Here is a 24,666-nt window from a genome sequence, read left to right as displayed (position 1 = left end):
ACTCTGACCAAATTAATTCAAAGCAGCTAACAGTCTCCGGAAAGACTGTTTTAGATCATTAACCATAAAGACTTCAGAGGAACTCAATTTAGTATAGAAGAGGCTGACCAGGAACATAGCCATTCTCTGGAATTCATCACTAATACATGTGAGGAAATCAGGAGTTTTCTTATTTTTGGAGGATAATGAAGGTTGTCAGAAAGAAGAATCCAGATCCTTCCACTGCCACCATGCCAATTTCAAGCCAAATCCATTATTTCACATTCTTAAGACAAAAAGTAAATAAATGATGTAGAAAATTTAGAAAATATGTTTAAACCATGAAAAAAATGGTATATCAGATCTTCTCCAAAAAATAACCATGATTTGCTAAATGTCTCTCAGGCCTTTTAAGTAAGTCACACTGTTGGTTTCCTTGCCTCCATGGCACCTGCGCCATGGCTGATCTGTCATCGCAAGTACAATTTTAATAATATTATTATCTGATCAGAAATTTATTGGTGACCTCCTAATACCTGAAAGAGAGGTGGCCAAAATATCAAGTTTGGACTACAAGTGATTGATGGCTGATTGTATTTCTTTAGGTAGGTTTGAGAACTGGTTTCAAAAGAAAGAAAGTCCAGACCTAGATACTCATTTTGGCAAATTTACCTTCAGAAAAGTAAATAATTTAAATTGCAGTATGAAGAACATTCACCAATTATCTAACAACTGGATTAACCACAGGAAATGGAGAAAACAATTTCTATTTGGATTGGTTTTGGGGAGCAGAAAAGGAGATTGGGTTCATTGAATAGTAACTGGTCAGTTTGAGGATGGGGACAGGAAGGTCAAAAATTGGTAGCAGGGTTTACCAAAAGAGGTGAATGGAGCGCCTCTTACTTTGAAGTCTGGTTGCCATTCCACTTAATACTCTCTCAAGAGAGCTCTACTTTGCAGATCATAGTTTGTAGACACCTGACCTAAAATCAAGCTCCAAATCTCCATACTAGTGAAACAGATAACCAGTGAGTTATATATAATCAGGGAAGGAGCAAGTGATATATGCTGGATTACATAAAATGAAGGGCTTGGGGAAGGGGTGTTGGATGAAATAGGTGGGTTGTATACTCTGGGTAGGGAAGGGGTAGAAAGTAGACAGCACCTGATGGGTTAGCTGCTCAGCATCCTTTTCTTGGAATTTGTTCTCACCACTGATTCATATGCTCCTAAAGGTGGCTCCTGAAAGCCACTCTGATACCATTCCCTTCCATGGAAATTTGGAACTGAGATAAAGAGAAAGAGAGAGATTCTCTTATTTGGGTGTCTGAAGAGGTAAAAATTACAAAATCGGGAGCAGTGTCACATGGATATTTTCCTCCTATTGTGGATCCTGGAGAAAAAATAAGACTGAGCAGCCAGCCAACCATCATAAAGAGAGATAAAGACACTGAAGCAGCCAAGCAGTGAGGACACAGGTGGGTAACAGATGAACAGGAAATCCCAGCCAACCACAATCTATGCAAATTTACCTATTTTCCAATCTCATCGACTATTTCTCCATATGAATCAAATGAGACTACTCACCAACCATCCATAAAAGATACCTTTCCATTTCAGTTTCTAGTCCTTTTTTCCCCCTTAACCTCACTGAGGATTCTCTTTCTCCCATTTCTTCAAATCTTATCTCTCCTTTGGTACCCAGCTGTAGCCCTAAATCTTCCATGCAACTCTTCCTAACCACTCCGGCCCACCGTGTTGAGAATTCAGGCTACACTCTGGTGTATCATTCTTGACTATTCTTCAGTGAAATGAGCTCATCTGTAGAACTAGCAGGGAAGTACTCTCCTAAACAGATGCTCTCAGCTGCACAGTACACAAATATCATATTTCACTCTAATGTCTGTGTAGGTAATGGTGACAGGAAAACGGAATGCAAATCAAGGTATCTATGTGACTGGTATATTTTTTTTCTGGAATTTTCTTTCTAGGGACCATGTTAAATTCAAGAACTCTTCTGTCAATCTACAGCTAAAGGAAGAAAATGAAATGGGACTCAATGAACATCTAACACACAAGAATGAGGGCAATAAGAGAGTGGATAACAGGTAGCCCAAGTAATCCTTGACCTCTTATGGACAGCAATTAGGCATGAATAGTACATGTCCTTATTTTTACCTCTTGCACACACTTTCACTTTTAAAGTTATTTGTTCATGCTTCTGTGTATACTCTAAATGTCTACTAAATAGTGTGTGTCTAATAAGGAACAATCCCATACGGAAAGTGTATCATTTAAGAAAGGCTCGTCCCACAACCCAGCAGACTAGAAAGGCAAGGTCTATATCCAAGGAAGCCATAGGGGATTTGTTGTATTAGTTCAGAGGTGAGATGACAAGAGCCTGAACTTCCATAGTGGCAGTGGGAAGGGGCAGGATAAAGAGATTCAAAACACAACAGAGGAAAATTAAATACAATTTGATGACCAACAGGATTTGGGAAAGGAAAGAGAGAAATAAGTCAAGGATTATTCTGAAGTTCTGAGGCAGGACAACTGAGAGAATTATCACTGGAAAGAAAAGATCCTGGGGGATGGAAAGTAATCATTCTATACAAAGGGAGTTTCAGATGGCCGAGAAAAATCCCTAATAAAATTACATTAGGACTTTGTGGTTACAAGAGAAGTTCCAGGAGAGACTGCAAGCTGGATTTATGTATTTGGAAGTTATTCATTCACTTAACGGGTATGTACTGAGGACCTGCTTTGTGCCAGGCCCTGTGCTATATCCTAATGTTACAATGGGGAGCAAAAGAAAGCAGAGATGATCCCTCAATTTGTGGAGCTTATAGTGTAGTGCATGAAGCAGGCGTTGATCAAACGAGGCAACTGTGAAGGAGAAGGCCATGAGGCCCTGATGACAGTGGGACCAGAAGCAGCAAAGGCTGCTCTGAGGACTTCTTCCTTTTCTGAGGAAGAAGTACTGAGCAGAGATCTGAAGGACGAGTTGAAATTCAGCAGCTGAGCAAAGCTGGGAGGGGGAAGGTGGTGCAAGAGGGGAAGGAGCAGTCCAGCCTCTGTGGAGGGAGGAGCATTGCATCTGTAAATGCAGATCTTCTTACAGGGGAAGGCTGATTGACACTGAGGCTTCTTACAGGGGAAGGCTGATTGACACTGAGGCTAGAGTAAAAGGAAGTGGCCAGAGCATTCTAGATATGGTGGGCTACATCAAGAGTTGTGAACAGAGATTATATGTGGAAAGAAAAAAAAAGAAAAAAAAAAAAAGAAATGGAAGGAAAGCAAAAAATGATTAAGAATAAAATCTCAGGATCTGAAGATAGTCAATAATGTATTACTAAGTCCAAGAAATGGTTAAATAATTCCATGGACTATACAGTTAGATTGTGTTACTGAAAGAATCTAAGTTTATTGGAACTACATCTTGAAATTTTCAGGTTTGAGGAAATGCAACCTGGTATTAATAATTTTTGATGCTTCTTGGAGACAGAATTTTGGGCTAAATGGACCTCTGATTTGACACAGTGAAATACAATGTGTGTTTTCACCAAGGGGACCTCAGCTTTCACTGCTATGAAAACAATATAGCATTTAATTTTTTGACAGGCAATTATATACAGATAAACATTTCAGGCTTCTGGAATTATTGCAATAATTATTTTGCTAGAAAATAATCATGTATAACTTAATACTTTAGATATAACACTGTCATATCATAACTTTTTACATAAGATGAATTAGTTGCATTTTTTAAGCTTTTACATATAAACATTGAATAGATAAACTTCCTGAGGCTCACTTAAATATTATGATATTAAACTGAGATTAATTCCAATGCTTCCTTAAAAGCTGGAGATTTGTTCTGCCTTTCTCTTGATAATTGTAGTTAGTATAGACTAGGGCACCCTCACCATTACCCACAGAATCTTTTTATTCTCCATGTGCAAAAACTATCATCTTAGCTCATATGTACCATAAGTACATCTTATATATATACTTTCATATTCTCCTTTAGATCTCTTTACTGTAATCTGCTGGCAATACTGTAGGCACAATGAGATAGAACAATAATAGGAAAAGAACTGGTATAATTCCCAGAAGTCACTTCACAGCTCAATTTCACCAAAATTTTTATCTCCATTTACTCCTTAATTAACAAAACAAGTATATAACAAAACTGGCTGATTTGAGTTTTATTTCCTCTCTAACTTCTTGATCTCTTCTTGGTGAAAATGCTCTACTAGTTAGTGGCCCAAAAAGGAAAAAATAAGGAGAAACAGAAGTTTACCAGAGAAATCATTCGGGTATTATGGGGACTATTTTAACATATAGGCACTCTAAGATATTTGCCAAGAATGCAATTAAAGAATGAGATAAATTATTTCCTCACCTCATAAATGAAAAGTAGAAGAGTTAAAAAAAAAATGAGACTCATAGAAACTTCTAACTTCACTCCAGGAGATATCTATTATTTTAAATTAAACAAAAACCATGTATTTTCAGGGATGGCTCATGTTAGACACAAATCTACACAAATAAAGTCACTATGAATATAGAAAAAAATGAACATAAAAATGATAATTCAGATTTTTTTTAAGATGGTCTATCTAGTAATAGACTTAATCTTAGGGAAAGGTAAAGCATGAGAAATATAAATTTTAGTTTTCTCATGTACCCATTTGAAGGTTAACATGGGTTTTAGGAACAAAGGCCAACAACACTACATTCTCAACATGGTTACGACACAGAGAAAGTAAAAAAAAAAAAAAAAGTACGTTTAAGGAATGTCAGTTTTTCCATGAAGCACATTCTATCCCTTTCCATATGACATCAAGTTCAATACAGTCTAATGGAACTGAGAGAATACTGTCCTTAACGTCTGACTTTCAGTATATACACATAATACTATTTCTAAGAAGACATTTTACCTTCCTTATATTGTATGGGTTTGTAAATTCTCTTTTTTCTAATCTACCAGTCACATCTGCAGGCCAAGCATCTCTTTCCAAAAGAGGAGTTAAGGCCAAGCAAGACAAAGAATTTGCTGATACACATATGTCACTCCAAAAATTCCCTGGCAAATTTTCCACGCCCAATTTAATTACTTCCCTACTGTAAAAACACTTTCCATCTGCATTTATTCTAATCTTTTCAAATCCAAAACCAACATACTATAAAGCTAGCTAAATAAATGAATGATATTAGCTTTAGGTTCCAAGTGAGGGAGCATTTTATAAGGCAATGGGTCTCCAGCTCCCATGCATTTTATGCTGATACCATATTTCATTTTGAGCTCAGTTCTTTACCATAGATTTGTTTAGAATAGAATTATCTAGCCCCAGGCTTTAACTCTCTTTCTCTTTCTCTCTCCCCCCCCGCCCCCCCCACATATACACACACACACAGAGGGGAGGGAAGAAGGGAGGCATGGGGGAGAGAGAGAGAATATATGAATGTTTGTGGTTCTTAATGAGCAAAAAAGAATGTACCCATACATGTATATGCTAAAGTAATGCTGCCCATTATCTATAATAAAGGCATCTTCATGTTTTTTCTGATTGCTTATAAAAACTGAACCTCAGTACATGAATATAATAATTATTAATTTTGGCATCCCTTGATTCGTTGACTATTCAGTAAGTTATTATATCCTTTTTGTGCAAGATGTTCTATAGCATATCTTTATTCTCTTCTTGGTGTTCCACCACTGCACTGATTTAATGCCATTTTGACACTCCCAGACCTAATATCTGTGAGTAAATAGAGAATCCAAGAATAGCCACCTCTTTTTGTTACTGACACTATGAGGGTGTGGAGGTTGTCATTTGCACCAGAAGTTAGGAGAAGGGACCAGACACTATCAAAATGTCTGGGCAACACTGAATCAATAAATGATTCTAAGTTTTCTTGAAGGCTTTTCCATCTCCAGTTTTTATAAACAAGGGTGCTTTATGTGTTTGTTTTTTATATCACAAAGCTTTAGAATCCTTAGAAATTGATTTGCCTAATTTTACCCATATATTGCAGATTAGGAAACTTTTAGAAGCATCTAATCCATGGCAACCAACTAGTAGCTTCCAAGAAGTCAAGACACTTTTCAATTAGTTTCTATTATATAATAATAATATATAACAAAATATATTTAAAACAATCTTTTAAAAACAACTGTTATTTATCTTAAAAATAAAATTGCACTTTTAAGGCCATATGGGCTGGGATTTGCTAGATAAATGAGAATGATCTAATTCCAGGTTTAAATACATTGAGATCTGAATTCTCTCTTTCTTTTCTAACTTATTGATATAAATTGAAAACACTGGGTCACTTTGGTGGCTTTCTGCTTGTTTAAAATTTGTTCAAGCACTAACACTATCTGTCCAAAAATCCTGAGCGGCCTAAAGAGTAAAACATTTTGATATACAATATTAATAAAAAGAATATAATTATATGTTCTGTTTTCCCTACTAACCCTCAAGACCAGCTACTTGCAAAGATTATCTAATTAGTTAAACTATAAGCCATAGGTGGGTTTCTCATAGAGGTCAGCAAAATGGTCAGGAAGGAAATGTCCACAAGGAATAGAGCTTAAGTCCCCCTCTCCACGCATCCTGGAATTCCTTTGCTTTGTAGGAAAAATTTAATGGTTCATCCATTTCCTAAAGCTCCAATAAGCTAAAACTATTTGGTTCTTTTTTGATATCTAATCATAAAAGACAAAGATCACATGTCAAAAATCCGATATCATATTATATACTTTTGATGATCCAAAAGAAAAGACCACACACAATCATTTCACTATAATATATATAGGAATTAATTATAAGAATATCATATTACATAAAACAAAGGAAGATTTACTCAGACTGTGAGTGGACTGTATATAATATATATTTGCTTTCCCATAGGAAAATATGGTGGTCATTAACATTTTACCTAGCTCTGTATTGTTTTATTATGCCAAAATAATCACTACATACATCATAAGCTGGAGCAAGTAGGACAAAATAAACTAACACCCATCTCACCGTTAAAACACAAATTTCTTAATGCAAGAAGTTAAGTTATATCATATGAAGGATATGCATTTCCTATTGTTATGATATTTAAAACACTTTTACTTACCCGTTTAAAATTTTGAAATAAAAACAATGAAAACGTATAGACTTAAAATGCCTAGGACCAGACCTAAGCATCTGGTCCAACCACAAACAACTAAATGGGGCTAAATTCCTGTATGTAGTGGCCTGACCACTTTAATTCATCATTTCTTCAAGCTCTATATAACCATAAAGAGAATGCCAAGTTACTTTTTATCTTTTCTCTTTGATGGCATTCTCAAAATCTAGCCATGTTTGATTGAAAAAAAAAAAGGTAGATTTTTGGTAAACACAGATTTAAGAGGCATTCAGTTTCTGGCAAAATTTCAAATGTGAATACATTATAAGAAGAGATTAGAAAGAAATATAAGGGTGAACTTAAAATAATGAATGCTAAGGGAATATATTTTCAAGTGTTCCTAGAGATGTTCCCACTATTGTTCTTTAGAGTTGACTTCTATCAGTGTCCTTTTTATTAACATTATGATTAATGGCATCCTCGCCAGTCTAATGTGTAATTTCCATACAGAGAAGTTCTTAAACTCAATGTTTTAAAACACAGTTGTATCTGGAGTCTAATGTCTTATTAGTTCTCCAAAATTGCAATTTTTCTTAGTGAAGTCTTGGCCTCTATTTTACTGTACCTGGAATTCTGGGGTTCTGGAACATCTGATTCTGTGCACGTTTTCTTTACCTGTAAGAAAAGAGTACCAGTTAGTCTCATATGAAAATACAACTTCCTCGTTCAGGTTCACACACTTGTTAAACTTAAAGTGGCTACAGCTCTGCTCACCAAGATCTCTGTAAAATACTCCCCACATTTTACAGCAGTAGCATGCAGTATTAAATAGTGTATTTCATTATTATCCTATGAACAGCTGCCAAAGGCACTTCCCTAGACTCCATTAGTATGTAAAATGTTCAGCTAAAATAGCTTGGGACTAGCTTAACTAGGAACAAAGAAACCAAAGAAACAGGTTTCCCACTTAGGAACTGGAAAGTCATACTGCTCTCAATTCACTAAGAAATGTTTTTCCAGTTGATACTGCTTCTGTCTCCTACTAAAGTGCGCAATACTAAACACTAGGTTCTGGGGGCAAAGCACAGTGTTAGCTAAAATGTTCATATATTAATTTTCATTTTCTCAATCCAGTGGCTGTATGTTTTATACATTTCTCAGCATATCAATTAAGTTTCGGCATTGCTCACAGACATCTCATATATATTTAGAGTATACTTTGCAGACTGTATTTCAGCTTTGTGGTTTTTAACCCACAAAAGGTAAAGAAAAAATGAAAATAACTTTTACTTTTAGGACACGGTATCCATTTCTGGACAAAAGTGTGTGATACATCCTCTAAAATAAGGTAAAGCACACATCCATTGCCTTTCACAATTTAACTTTGAGCACAGATAACTATGTCTGATTATTATGGTCTTAATGGTACATCATATGCAAAGTAAATTCCGTTTCAAAAATTCCTTAGTTAATATGGAGCATAAACAGTATATATTAACAAGTCCATTGTCATACACTCTGGGTGTTTACATTGCCATGGTCTATTTATGCAACCTACTGAATCCAAGGCACTTTAACTTCTAATATGTAGCTTGGAAGTGAAAATAAGTCTACTGAATATACACCGTGAGTATACTACATAATTGTGAACCGTGATACAAACAGCATCATTTAAGAGTAAGTTTTAAATGTTAAAGATACAGCATTGTCTTTCCAGCTCACAAAGTAACTCTTTCCTCTTCTGACTTAAAAATATAAATACAAAAAAAAAGATCCTTACACTTTCAAAAATCCATGTTTTTGCTTTCAGTTCTAACCCTAGATGTTTTATAATTGGGGAAATCAAGTATTTGCTTGATTAACTATACTCTTTTTTGCATCCTGTGTATACATTCATACAGTATGAAAATAAAACTGGTCAGCAAAGAAATTATTATCTCTGTCCTAAAATGTAACATGTTCTATGCTCTTAATGTGAAACTTAGCACCAAGAGATGGAAGGGTGAAGAAATATTTTTGAGTAATTCGTTTTAAAAAAAAGAAAAGGGAAAAAGGAAAACTTTTCTTAAAATGTAAGCATAAAATTCACTATGAAACCCCCGAAAGTCCATTAAAAATTCCAAGAAAAATAAGGACTAAAAGGGAAGGACACGATAATAAAACCCTTCTTTCCCACTGGTTCTTTCCTGATTCATCACCAGAAACTATATGAACTGCCCAATGAATATGTAGAAATCACCTCAAAGTGAATGTCTATGATAGCTTGACTTTGGGACTGACTAAAGAAGCTCCAGATCACACAAGCAAACTAGACAGATACTTCCAAGCAAGAGTCAGAATGAGACAAGGTTCCTATGGTTTAAAAAACAAAGATTTTTTAAAAATCTTTAATACCAATGGCTTTACAAAACATCTTTCTCCAAATAACTAACCAGAAAGTTCTTATTATTTTAATTTATTCTTAAAGTAGTAATTGTAATGCCAGAGAACACATCTATTGATTACTTACTAACTAGTTTGCACAGTCCCAGATTCATAGCTTATGCTTAATAAGAATATGATGAAAGATTGAAGTAGATAGATATTCTTTTAGATATTGTTAGAACTTTGCATTCTTCAAAGTAATTCTTTTTAGGGATTTTATTCATTTGTTCATGGTCGAATGAGGGAAGAATAATATTTAGGATACCATGACTACTACAGGAGAGGTTTATACAGTGAGGTCGATGTTCAGAGGACAATCTACTTGTTCAGAGGCAAGTGACTTCTGAACTAAGTCTTAGAGGACATAGGCTTCAAAGACGAAATCTGGAAAAAAGTAGGTACTTCCACATCATGGGGTATGTCAGAGGAACCATATTATGAAGACCTTATAAATGGTAAAGGATTTGGAATTTAATCTTTGGACAATGAAGACCGATGAAGGATTTTAAGAAACAGACTGGGTAGAGATGGTGCAGGAGGTAGTGTGGAAAGGGACAGGCTGAGAACTGAGAGACAGATAAGAGCCTAATGCAGCAAGAGAGAAAGTATACATTCCATGAAAGCAGACATGGCATTGATCTTGTATATCACTAATCCCTAGCTTTGAATAGATGCTCCTTGCTATGGTCTGAATGTTTGTACCCCTTCAGAATTCATATGTATAATCCTCACCCCCCAGAATTAGGGAGTGGGGCCTTTGGGAGGTGCTTAGATCATGAAAATGAAGGCTCTACAAATGGGATTAATGCTCTTACGAATGAGACCCCACAGAGCTCCCTAGCCCTTCTACCATGTGAGGACACAGTGAGAAAAAGTCACTGGCTCTAAACCAGGAGGTGGGCTCTCACCACATACAACCATGCTGGAGCCTGCATCTTGAACTTCCCAGCCTCCAGAATGGTGAGAAATAAATTTCTGTTGTTTATAAACTACCTGCAGTATTTTGTTATAGCAGCCCAAATAGATTAAGAGAGTCCCCAAATACTAGTTCACTAAGTGAATCATTCAATCCATCAGTGAGAGATGGTGAAGACCTGAATTAAGACAGGAGCCATGGGGAGAGTTGAGCGGATGTTTTCGATAGATACTTCTAAGACAGAATTGACAGAACATTGTTATTGATTGAAACAAAGTATAAAGTAGAATATGATCTGACCTTTTAATCTGTCCTTGAAAAACCTTTGGTAATACCAAAGAGCAAAAAAAAAAAAAAAGCTAACTTATGACTTCTTTAAAATACTTCAAAACCCTATCTTTCCTCTGAATTGATGGAGAAAAGTTAGATGATCATTAAGAAACTTGTTTTGCAAGTCCTGATTATGCAGAGACGTTAATCATGAGTCATGCGAGCTCCAATCATGATGTTCTATTTTGCCTTCCAAAAAGAAAAACAGGTAAGAATTATCCTACCTGATGAAAAGACAACCTACAGAATGGGAGAAAATATTTGCAAATAATGTGAGAGACAAGGGCTTGATCTTCAAAATATACAAACAGCTCATACAACTCAACAACAAAAACAAACAACCCAATCGAAAAATGGGCAGAAGACCTTAATAGACATTTCTCCAAAGAAGACATACAGATGGCCAGTAGGCACCTGAAAAGATACTCAACATCACTAATTATTAGAGAAATGAAAATCAAAGCTACAATGAGGTACTACCTCACACCAGTCAGAATGGTCATCATTTAAAAAGTCTACAAATAACAAATGCTGGAGAGGGTGTGGAGAAAAGGGAAGCGTTTTACACGGTTGGTGGGAATGTAAGTTGGTACAGCCACTATGGAAAACAGCATGGAGGTTCCGCAGAAAACTAAAAAGAATTACTATATGATCCAGCAATCCCACTCCTGGGAATATACCCAGACGAAACTGTAATTCAGAAAGATACATGCACCCCTATGTTCATAGTAACACTATTCACAATAGCCAAAACATGGAAACAACTTATCCCATTGACAGATGAATGGATAAGGAAGATGTGGTGTGTGTACACACACACACACGCACACACACACAATGGAATACTACTCAGCCATAAAAAAGGATGAGATAATGCCATTTGCAGCAACACAGATGCAACTAAAGATTATCATACTTAGTGAAGTAAGTCAGAAAGAAAGACAAATACCATATGATATCACTAAAATATGGCACAAATGAACCTATTTACAAGATAGAAACAAACTCATAGACTTAGAGAACAGACATGTGGTTGCCAAGGGGGTCAGGGGAGGGAACGGGATGGACTGGGAGTTTGGGGTTGGTAGATGCAAACTATTACATTTAGAATGGATAACCAACAAGGTCCTACTGTACAGCACAGGAAACTATATTCAATATCTTGTGATAAACCATAATGGATGAGAATATAAAAATATGTATATGTGTATAACTGAGTCACTTTGTTGTACGGCAGAGATCGGCACACCATTGGAAATCAACTCTATTACAATAAAAAATAATAAATAAAATTTTTAAATAAAGAAACTTGTATGTTTACAGTGTCTTGATCACAAAATTAGAAGCCAAATGGACAGTTTTACCTAAATTTAAACACACTGTCCCATTTGAGAGATCAATACTTCATTAAACAGTGACTGCTGAAATAGACACACTATTGAAGGACGACTATTCTTACAAAATACGTAGAATTTTGTCTTTAATGACCGCTAATTTAGTTTTGAATTTGTTTTGAATAAAGGTCAAACAAGCAGGCCAAGAAACGAGGCAGAATTTCATGCCCATAATTTGAATCCAAATCTTAGTTTTCATAAGACACACAAGGAAATGAGCCAAAAATATGCCAAGAGAAAAAAGACAAATAATGTTAAATGCATTTAATTGGTGGCAAAAATGTGAATTTTAACCCTACTTAATGTTATAAAAGTACATGCAAAAATCAAAGCAAGGTGAAACAGAATTAAGAGTTTATTTCAAGAAAATAACTATTAGTATGTAATGAAGATACAAACATCAAACACTGAAATTTTTGAATGAATGAACAACAGCTAAAATATTGGAGTGTTTATCATATGCCAGGCACTTGCTTAGGTAGATACTACTTTTTATCCCAATTCACAGATGATGATGCTAAGAACTAGAGAGATTAATCTGCAAGCAATTATGTAGTAAATTTTAAATCCTGATCTCTGAGCACATTTTAACAAGTAAATGTTAAAAATCTAAAATTCATAAACATATAAACTAATCTTTTAAAATGAAGATCAAAACACCTAAATATTTAAAAGTTCAATTTTTAATATATCATAATAATGATAATTGCTGCCATTTATTAAGTATTCTTTTCCACTCATTGTACTGGACTATGTATGTAATATCACTTAATCTATGAAGACGAGAGTGATGGATGAAATCCTTCTTCTACAAATGAGAAAACCAAGGCTCAGAGAGGTTAAACAACTTGGCAATGTCACACAGCTAGCACTAACAGGGAAAGAATTAGAACTGAATGCTCCACAGCAAGCCTTTCTCTCCGATGCTAGATTTGCCAGTTGCTTTTATCAGGTTGTTATAAAATTAAGAGTTGAAACCAACATTCTGTGGAACAATTTTTGATGCTACTAGTTACTTCTTGCAATATATTAACCATCAAATAAATCTTTTAAATAGACTACTGAAGTAACCTTTTTTTTAACCAAGCACTAGTAACATGTACCAACAACCTAATGAGTGCAAAGGTGGTCTAATGCATTAAAAAAGTCCGTTTTGTTGTCTTTGTTGTTGTTGTATGTCTGAGGTATCAGGATCCACTCATTCAACAAGGCTTTACTGAATACCTTGGGGTATACGAGGTGCCCTTCTAGGCACAGAGATGAACTAGACCTGAACAGTCCAGCAAAGTAGCCACTAGACACACCGTGGCTATTTAGAACTTGAAATGTGGTTAAGTCTAAACTGAGATGTGCTGGAAATGTAAAAGGCACATGGGATTTCAAAGACTTAGTATGCAAAAAAGGGAAAATATCTCAATTTTTTTAATATTCATAAATAAAATGATATTTAGGCGTACTGGGTTATAATCACTTCTTTTAACTTTTCTAACAAAGCTAAAATCACAAGTGGTTTGGACTATATTTCTGTTGAACAGCGCTGACTTAGACGAACAAAAACCTGCCTGCATGGATCATTCATTCTAGTGGAGGAGATATAAAATAAAAATGTAAACAGATAAGCAATGAATATAAAGTCAGAAGCAATGATTGCCAAGAGAAAATGATGCAGAATAAGGGGTTAGAAAAGACTGGTCAACAGTATTACATTAGCTAGCCACTTATAAAAAACTGATGTTCTTATTTCACAAAACCATTCACTCTTCAAATTTTTTAGGCTGTTATGTACATGAGTAATATAAATTGTACTTTTTAAACAATTATAAAGAATGTGGGATCTGGTATTGAGAATAATGAATATTTCCAATGTCTGGAAAATATATGTATAAAATATAAACTCTAGAATGTTTTGCATTATGACAATTATATTCAAGTATAAAAATCAACTTAAAATTTTTCACATTTTATAACACTAGGTACTTTGAGAGGCTTACAATCTTTTGAGGGAAAACAGAATTAACTTGTAAAAAAAATTGCAAAGAAAAACCAGTTTCTTTTATCCCATCCACCATCTTCTAAAAAAGCTGGAACCAATTATCCCAATTATTTTGTAATCTTGCTGTTTATAAATCCTGAAACATTAACTATAATAAAAAAAATGTAGGACTTCCCTGATGGCACAGTAGTTAAGGGTCCGCCTGCCAATGCAGGGCACACGGGTTCAAGCCCTGGTCCGGGAAGATCCCACATGCTGCGGAACAACTAAGCCCGTTCGCCACTACTACTGAGCCTGCGCTCTAGAGCTTGTGAGCCACCACTATTGAGCCCACGTGCCACAACTACTGAAGCCCGCCGCCTAGAGCCCATGCTCTGCAACAAGAGAAGCCACCGCCATGAGAAGTCTGTGCATTGCAACGAAGAGTAGCCCCTGCTTGCCGCAACAAGAGAAAAGCCCGCATGCAGCAACGAAGACCCAAATCAGCCAAAATAAATAAATAAAAAACGTAGAGGATGCAATAATGGAAGAAGACATTTTAAAAAGACCTCTTTTGTAACTTTATTTTGTTTTGAAGTGAACTTTAACGATTAGGCCTTAGAGCATACTCTACAATGATAATAAAATATCAATTCTGGAACTATAAATCCAAGATAAAAACCTTATAAATGAAAATTTGCTGATGTGATGAATAACTTATACATATTTTTGTGGGTGGTATGTAAGACAATTTTTATTTCTTCACTGAACTCTGTAGAGAATCTAATAAAAAATAGATTTGAATGCATTACTGTTTAAGGAAAACAATGGATAAAACATAGATATAAAAATAAAATTTGTTCCTCCAGTACAAATTATATTGTAGGTTATTGCATGCAATACTCTTTGGAATACAGAAAGTGATACAGAATTAATGTTAATAATTGTCAGCTTTGATTGTATTTCAAGTGTGAATACTACAAAATGTGCATGACTCACTAAATAATATTTATACAAATACTATAGTGTATCAATGCCTAGAGTCTTGTATTAGTACACACTTTATAAAATGTATTTTATGACTGGGTTAGATAAATTATTATAAATAATTGCTGATAAAGCAGAATGGGTACCTAACTTTAGTTACCATTAGGTTCTAATTTAGTAAAAAAAAGAGACAGAGGTATAAATTGTTATGTGCCATTTTTTTCATATTTGCTAATACTTAGAATTTGGTCATATTTGAATTTTAAATTACATAACGGAACTTAAAAGTTTTTCTTATAATTATTCCAGCTTTATTCTAGAAATGTAAATTATCCTCTCAATTCCTACATCTCCATTACATGACCTTTTTAACACATTTAATTTTTTCAATTAGTTGAACCAAACTCAGAGTTTGATGTGCTTCCCCCGAACATCCTGTTCTCTAATTAACAGCATTAAATAAATACGAATTAAACGATGTCCCTTTCTATTTTACTTCAGAATGCACACAATAACATAACTAAGAAAATACAAAAGTAGGTATATGAATTAATTTTTAAATTGAGTCAAAATAATAACACTTGGCATACTCAAGTAAACATATTTTTTGCAATAGAGGCTTTTGCCAAAAATTATTCTAATGTTTATTTACTTAGAGTAGTGAAAGAAAATATATGTTCATTTTCTAAATATAATATTTGCAAGTTAATATCGCTTTAGAACTTACCACAGGAGGTACACTTTAATGTGATAACTACGATTATTTGTGCAGCCAAGTAAATATAATTTGTGTTGAGAAGATCAGCATAGAATTGCTATTCTGCTATTCTCCCATACAAATTTACACTATCTAAACTGGCTTCTATGAAAACGTCTCCACATTTCTCAACGAGACTTATTTTACATTTTTTAGGTATGTTACAATTCAGTTCTTGACTTCTGAAAACTCAGTGCATGAAAAAAGAATCTTTGGAACACAAAGGTTGTAACACAGAGTTTTAAAAAAGATATTTCTGTTTTAATAGGCTCATACATATTTGAGAGTTTTTTCAAAAAAATAATAACATTTTGCCAAATGGTGGTCAAAAAATTAAAGTTTTGGAGACAGACTTTGTGAAAATCTAATTACTAAATAATCTAATAAAACTATTGTTAAAATGTGTCATTCTTCCTTAGAAACAAAAATCTTGCGGCTCTATAATTCACACATTTCTGAAATACTTTTCATGGAGTTAGGGAAGTTTCTTTACTCCTCCCTTTTCTTATTATATCCCTCTTCGATGTTTTTATCATTGCTTACTCGAGCTTCTCCCCACAATACCAAGTATAGGTTTCCAAAAGCCCAAGGTACCACTGACTTATTATAAAAGTGTGCGAGAACTCTACTGCATCTACTTCGGTCCAAAGGAAAATTGTCATAACCCTTCTTTAACTGCTATTCATAGACAAAGTATAAAGATACAATTGAATATTCTGTTATTAACTGCAACTGTAAACAAAAACAACACATAAGACGCTCATAATAGTAGGGTTAGAGGGTTAATAAAAACAAACCCACCACCAAAAACCTGAAGTGGAAATTATTTTACGCCTCTAGTATTGGACTGTCATGGCAAGATCTTACTTGATTTCTGGCCTTTAATTCAGGAGGCTTCCAGGACCCAGGTTTGGGGGGAGGGAGGTTATATAAAATTACACACTGGGGAGGAATTATGTTTTAAAGGTAAAAAATCCTATAGGCTATAACTCTTCATCAACTACAACTGTGACAATAGGGTTCAAATTATTTGAGAGTTCATTGCAAGGTTGAAAATATTTAAAAAGCAACTTAATAACAATGACTCAGGGAGACAAAGCATAATTATTCATATACAGTATATATGTATTAAATAAAATGTCAAGCCACATGAGCTTTTAAAATTCTGGAGTACATTTTCTCCTTATTTATGCCATAGTCTTTTGTCACCTGCCATAAACTCCATATATACTGTATAAAATATTCAGGAAAATTTCAAACTCTTTCTAACAGTATGTTTTTTCATTACTACCCACCAGGGACTATATCAAAAGTAATACAGTACTTAAAATGCCACAAAAGTAACCATAAGATGCCTTAACATATCATGTTACAGTTCATATGAAAGTTGGTCCCCTCCTAAGCCTGGAAACGAGACTAGATTGCCATGATACTTGGCATAAATACGACAGATAAGTGTTAAAATGACTTTTTTTTTCTCACAAATGTGCACTATAAACTATAAGAGATAGCTACCTATGTGTGTATAGGTCTCTTTATACTTTTGAACATGTATCTTTGCAATTCTGGGTGTCACAAGATAGATAATATTAAAACAACACACAGGAAAATGGAATGTGCAATTCTAAACTAAGAACTAAATACTTAATGAGCATAATGTTGATTTGGTAGAATCCACTGCAGTTAAATTCAAATTGCTGACTCTACTGTACACGTTCTCACTGAACCAGGAAAGAATAAATCCACCAGTGTTAAATATGAAAATCTTTAGCTTTAGATTTCCCTCCATTCAAGTGAAGATTTATGAATTCACACAAACAACGCTTTAAAAATGATATTAAGAATTAATCCTATTCCCCTAAATAGAGAAATCTTGCTAATGTTTTTGACAACGTTTTTTATGTTTGTTTTCTTTTTCCTTTTTAAGATATTGGAATGTTTTGGCCACAACGTTAAGAAAAACTTCCCCATTTATCATGACCTGCCAAGCACAACTGGTCCCTAGACTACACAGCCCTCTACCACTTAACTAATTCAGCTCATCTTAATCATGAAACTTCAAAAGCATTTGGCCACAGGCAGCGACTAGCTATCATTTGTTTTAAAGTATAAATATCAGTCATTGTGCAACATATTCTAGTGCACCTGATATCATTTGTGTACTAGGTACAATTGATAACTAACCTTTTCAATTTGAACAGTAATCAATACAGAGATAATCTGGTTTATTAACACATAATTGTTGAATTTTAGTAAAAGTTTCTGTTAAAATCTCTCTTAGGTTTGAATACATATATGTAAAGTTTAAAAGATATTTTCAATGAATATTTGAAAACTCTCCTAATGTGCCCAAAGGTATCACAATAACTAGTAAGGAAAACTGAGAAAGTCTTTAACTTTAAAAACAAATTAACAGGTAGAATGTAAACAATAAAATGTTAAAGACAATTTTAAATTGAACAACAAATACCTGTAGATTGATCTGAATATGAATTTACATAAGATAAATATTTCTGGCACAGTGTGTTGATAAAAGAAGTATAAATGGACTGCTATATTTTCAAATTTTGTAAATTTTAAATTGTTGACCTTCCATTAAAAGAGCAACTTTTAAAGAGAAAATCCTGGGGTTCTGGCATCATGTTCTTTATTTTTAAAATTAAACTATACCCAATAAGCAAAAATGTATTTGTAGCATACTGCATTTAAATTTGATTTTTAAACGATATTCTAGCAACATTTTGAGTTTCAAAATCTATTCTAAAGTAGTTTTATATGAAATCCATCTTGCATAACCATTGCTGTAAGAAGCTTATAAATCACCTTTCCTCAGGTTTTAATCCTAAAATGATATTCTCTATTAGCAGAGTTAATAAAACACAGACTCTGTGGCATAATTTACACACTAAAAAAACACAAATTATGTTTTGAGTAGATTGAGTAGATTTTCTATCAAATTAAAGTAACATTTTGAATTACCTGTAAGCTAAGGGCAAAAGACAAAATAGTTCCATGTGAAACATATTTCACACATACAAATTTGTGGTCAGAAAAAAATAGTTCCATTAACTGTGTAACTCCAGGTAAAAACTAAGCAATTTATTGTAAGCCTTTTAAAATGTACAAGTTGATTCTTTAGATGGAAGTGAAATTTAGTCACATAATTTCAAAATTTCTGTGACCCTAAATATTTGTCTATCATAAAGAATGAAGTACCCTCTGCAGTCTCAATGTAAAATAGATCCTCACAGTGGTTAAACTCAAGGGTTAAAGAGTAAAGGAACTATAAATTAGGTTTATCTGTCGTGAAGGTCTCATTCTAGGTAAGCCTAATAAATAATTGAGATATACTTACAATTTTTTCCTCTTTGACCTCAATTAAAACAGCTTTCTGAGAGCGGGTTCTAAGGACAATTTATCGTGGTTTCCTCACTACACACTTACGAAGTCATCTGGCTTTTGTATTTCTTCAACAGCTGCATTACCTTCGAAATTGGCTTATAGTATTTCCCCAAAGCAAAATGTGAGACTGGCCCTGACACACACAACGACCTTCCTTCTGTGGGTGGCTGAGTTCAAAAAGTCAGATCATACAGTTTCAAAACTTCTAACAACAGTAACACGTAAAGAACTTGGAGGAGGAAAGAGAGAAATCAAAGTAGAGATTTTAAAAATTGGCCTCTCTCTCTTTCTTTCTCTCTCTCTTCCTCTCTCCCTCCCTCTCTCCCTCTCCCTAAGAAGTTATAACAACACATTATATGATTATTAGTACTTGCTTTTGTTGCTAGTTTGATAAGTAGTATTTTACTCGTTTAGGAAAGGTTGGGTGAAAGAACAAACCAACAGGCAAAAAGCAAAATAAGGTAGTGCAACATCATTATTCAATTACACAGGATTCCAGAAAACAGTAACTGCATCTAAGGAAAGGAGCAGGAAACTGGATAGCACTGACTGATGCTCAGTAGACCCTGGTAACCAAACTGGAAAACTTATTGGCTGTGATAATTCATCTTCCTTTTCTTCAGACAGGTTCCCTAAACAATCTAACTCTGGTAGTAAATCAGACACTTAGAATTAGAAGACATTTTCTCCTCCAGAATTATGTTTTTCTTACAAGAATAATAAAACAGTACCAACAGAGCAAAGCTTTCCTCAGTTGTCTAGAATGAAAGAAAGCTTTAAGGTACTGTAATTATTGTGACAATTCACCTACAGCTTAGTTCCTCGATGGAGCAAAACACCAGTTCACACTCTTTCTTCATTCAAAGATAAAAAGAGATTCAAAGATAAAAAAATATGTTGAAGTAATTTAAACCAAAGCATTCCAAAGGCTTCCACATCAAGGTTTTAAATCAAAGCACGTGCTCAAGTGCACATCCAAATGAAGGTAAAAACCGACTGGAAACTTAAGGTATTGTTAAGAAGTTAAAATTCAACTTACATTCATAGTTTTAGGAAAAAAATAAAGTTCCACAAACAGAGGGAAATATTTGTTCTCACAAAAAATATAAAACACATCATTGTGATGACTACATTTGAAATCTAATGAAAAATCCAAATTCGGCACAAAATTTCAAAATAAAAGTTATCCAGAAAAAACGTCTTTCATTTAAATGGCTGGTATTAATTATGAAAACCCTGCAGCATGCACCTTATTATAAGGGAAAATCCCTCAAAGTCAACAATTAAAATTTTCTAATGAAAGCTAATCTATTAATTATCAATTAATGTATCCCCTGCATTTCTCCCAGCATTAATATAAGGTAATTACAGAGGTTGAATTTTATGCAGTAAAGACCAAATGTATTTAAAAGTTTCAGCATGGGGAGACTAGGGATTTTCTCTGTAATGACCTACTCACTCAATTTTTATGTACATATTTCTTCTCTCATCTGTGCTAAAACTGAGAAAAATCCAAACTTATTTTACCTAATATTTTTCTCTGAGATAGGACTGCTTATACTTAAATGACTTTCTACATAACACAATAATAATTATAATGCCTCAATCAGAAGCTAAATACAACTTACCTCATTCAAAGTCCAAAAACCTGAAACTAATTCCAGTTTTATTTGGAAGGAAGTTTTGTGTGTATGTGTGAAGTTCAACAGCCAATAAATTCCACTCTCCAGTGTGAGTAGGATGAAACCCGGTTCAAGGATTACAGAACGGTCTGCACAGTTTATAGTCTCGAACCAACATCCAGGTAGCCTTAAAAACACCTTGCTCTGCCGTGAACCTGCAGGCTCTAGAAGCAGTGCAGTTATTTAGGTTAACTAGGAGGAGACCAGGAGAGTAAACACTCTTGGCTCTGACCAATGGCTTTCCACGCCTTTCTGTTTATAGTAAGATGACTTGTCGTCAGAGGTCACCCCCATCAACAGCTCCTTTCACTGGGATCTAAAGCATTTATCCTGATTCCTAGGCTGTCAACCTGCTGGCATGGGGACATCTTCATAACCCATTGGTGTAGCTACTCGAAGAGTTTAAATCCCTGCATTAAATTTTCTAAAAGCAAATTTTGCCTGAGTTTCTTTTGAAGTGAAACATTTCTGCAGGAGAAATACCTCATGGCACATTAAGAACTGGTACTCATTTAAATAGGGATTAAATGAGGATTGGTATTCATTTAAAGTCCCAACCAACACTTTATGTGTTTTGTTTTTGGTTGAAGCAGAAGGCTTGTAAGATTTCACTTTCATTATCACATCTCTCCATTAAGCACAACATTTTCTTCTTCCCCTAGGCATACATATGTGCATGTTGACAAAATGGAAAGATAATTACAGGCATTTGTATTTCATCCATTTTTAATGTATTTTTATTTGAGGTAGAGGAAGGGATGAACACAATTAGAAATGCTCACACAGAGGTTATCATTTTATGTAAAATATTTTCTAAAATAAAGCCTTTTGTGCTTCCAAAAGAAGAGATATGTTAAGTTCTAATGAAATGAAAAGGAAACAAGAAGAGCTAAATTCAAGAGATAAGGGTAATGCAAATAAGTCTATTCTCGGCATTGAGGTTCCCCTTTTTTCTAAAGGTTTATTAAAAAGAACTGTTTTCTTTTGAGAAAACAATATTATGCAACTTTCCCCATCTAGCCCTTTAAAATATGTCTCACAGATCTCAAAAGAAAAAAAAAAAAAAGCTAAGCTCATTTCATAAGTTCCTCCAACAATATTTCAATTTAGCATTTACAGGCATTATGGGAATTACTGTCTCCAATTTGTCTGTGTAATTCTGGGATGGTTTCTTTCTCTTTCATTTTTTCTTGGTCTCTACAGTGTGACTCTTTGATACAGTGAGGCAAAGCGTTCAAAATAAAGACCTACAGCCAAGGATTCAATACTTCATTCTGAGTAATTTGTAGCACAAGTGTTTCTTGAAGTCATTTTCATTTTCAAGGGTGGAACTAAGTGAAGAGCCATTACTTATTGCAGGTCAGGGCTGCACTACAAGAAACCCCAGTGCCCTTAGGAACTGAAGACGGCGCTATCTCCCCACAGTATTGGCCACGGATGTTGCTGCTGAGAAACTGGATAAGGGTCCATATCCCACCCACAGCACACGTTAGCCCAGGTTTTGATGCCACTCCAATACTTATTTGACAGAGAGCTGCCTGGGTCTATTAGTTAATAAAATGTGTTGATTAATTATTTTAGAGACCCCATTTTTGACAGATTCAGTTCTTTGATCTTTGTATGGTTAGGATCACTAAAAGCAACGTCTTCTTTGCAGCTGAATCATCTTAAGTAGTTAGAGCTTCTTGAGTATTGTGGTATACATCAGAGTTGTTAAGTTCAACAGAATATGCTTCTGAACTGGCTACTTTTTAAAGGGATTATAAATTATTCAATATTTTCTAAACTCTTAAGAGCTCAAGAAACATTCATGGAAGTAAAAATCTATGTCTGTCCCTATTACAACAGACTCAACAAACCATACCCAAAACCCTGAGGAGGACAAAATCAGTTCATAAATTACAGAAAGTTGACTGTATGGTAATTTTCTTTCCCAGTCTCAGTTGGGGGTTGGGAAGTGGGGGGAGGGCAATGAGCCACGTGTGGTGACAACTTGGAGATAAGGAAAATATAAACATGAAAATAAATGCCATGGGTGGAATAGGGAGGGTGGAAGGGAGATGCAAGGGCAAGGGGATATGGGGATATATGTATACATACAGCGGATTCACTCTGTTATACAGCAGAAACTAACACAACTTTGTAAAGCAATTATACTCCAATAAAGATGTTAAAAAAAAAAAAAAGAAAAGAAATGCCATTTGTAGTTTCAACTCTTAAAGAGTACAGATAAATAAAATTTTTCTGAGAAATGCAATCTTTATCTCAGCTTACAATAAGGCATCAAAATGTTCCTTGGATCATAAAAGTAAATGTAAACTTTTACTTTAGACCGTTATGACTAGGTAGGAAAATTACACTGATGGTTTTTTAATAACATTTTATGGACAAAGATTGTTGGGATGGCCTTCTAGCCCCAATGTACTGCCACCAATTAATTATGTGACCTGGAACAAATAGATAAACCATTCTTTCTGAGCATTTGTTTCCCCTCCTGTGAAATAAAGGTTTCCCCCTCAGAGTGTCAGTGGTATAATATTTATTTTTTCAATGCAAACCACATACTTTGAAGACTCCACCCACAAAATAGATTTTATTTACCTATAATTGCTTTCATTACCCATGCTTAAAATCAGGCATTATAGCTGTCAATCAATGCCGCTAATTATTATGACATACACTCCAGGTACAAATGAGTTAATAAAATAGCCAAAATCAAAGGTACTAGATGTTTTTAAAAGCCAGGAGAGCCTTATTATGAGTAAATGTTTAGTTTCCCTTATGTATTAAAATACAAAGCAATAAATACATAAAATACAGACACAGAAAACAAATTTATGGTTACCAAAGGGGAAAGGGGGATGGGGGTAGGGATAAATTAGGATACTGGGATTCATATATACACACTACTATGTATAAAATATATATAACTGAATCACTGTGCTGTACACCTTAAACTTACAGTGTATTGTAAATCAACTATACTTCAAAAAAAAAATTTTTTTTAATACTGAAAATGGCACCTTGACCTCCAAAACCTCGATTTAGTCCTTCAATTCTACCTTTCAGTGATGTAAGTAGTATCAATGAGGTCCTGTCCCACATTCTGATAAACGTGAAGCTATTATGAATGGCTGGCAGCCGGTACATTACAGCAGTGATCTGCATGGTGTCCGTGCTCCACTGGTATTTCTTAAATGCAGGAGTATCTTTCCAAGCAACATGCAAATCAAGATTAAGTTTATTCAATCATGACAACTCTAAGGTTTAGTAGAAATCACATAATATTTTTAAATCAAGAAAATAAGTCAGTTACTGCAGTTTCATGGGGTGCATCCTTGACCACCCACTCTCTATAAACTCTTACACAGGTTGGTTTCTTCTGTGCCCCCTGCTCTTCATGTTTTCCCCACTCAGTGGCATCATCTCCTCTTTTGTACACTGTCTAGTAATCTATCAAGCACTCACCCTCTTCAGAGTTATAAGATACCCGCAGGCTCTTTTACAGTATTTCCCGCCACTTTTCATTATTGCCTAATTAATTATAAGACAGCTTTGTGAAAAATCCCTAGGAAGGATATTAGAAATTAAGAGATAAAACAGAGCCAACATGAGGGGACAAAAGAACACCAAAAGTGCAATCATATAATTCTGACAACAACTGAAAAACCATGGAGAAGGGAGAGAAAAAC

General features: G+C 34.6%; 1 protein-coding gene and 1 non-coding gene across 37 annotated transcripts in view; both read right to left on the bottom strand.

Moving 5' to 3' along the window:
- The window catches only part of EYA4 (EYA transcriptional coactivator and phosphatase 4), a 297,153-nt gene that overhangs the window by 117,494 nt on the left and 154,993 nt on the right, over window positions 1–24,666 (bottom strand). For 34 of the 36 annotated variants that reach the window (XM_067010839.1, XM_067010811.1, XM_067010830.1 and 31 more), the window contains one exon: window positions 7,736–7,785. In XM_067010839.1, coding sequence (XP_066866940.1) covers window positions 7,736–7,785 — 50 coding nt within the window. Of the gene's footprint in view, window positions 1–7,735; window positions 7,786–20,920; window positions 21,127–24,666 lie in introns of those variants that run through there. The other 2 variants (XM_067010834.1, XM_067010840.1) reach the window with 2 other exon arrangements.
- LOC131740296 (U8 small nucleolar RNA) lies at window positions 10,873–11,011 on the bottom strand. Its single transcript, XR_009330888.1, has one exon. It is a non-coding gene; the product is annotated as a U8 small nucleolar RNA (small nucleolar RNA).

Source organism: Kogia breviceps, chromosome 13 (genome assembly GCF_026419965.1).
Source record: "Kogia breviceps isolate mKogBre1 chromosome 13, mKogBre1 haplotype 1, whole genome shotgun sequence".
In the NCBI taxonomy this organism is placed as follows: Eukaryota; Metazoa; Chordata; class Mammalia; order Artiodactyla; family Physeteridae; genus Kogia; species Kogia breviceps.
Note: the sequence above shows the minus strand (reverse complement) of the source record. Positions and strands in the feature narration are given on the sequence as shown.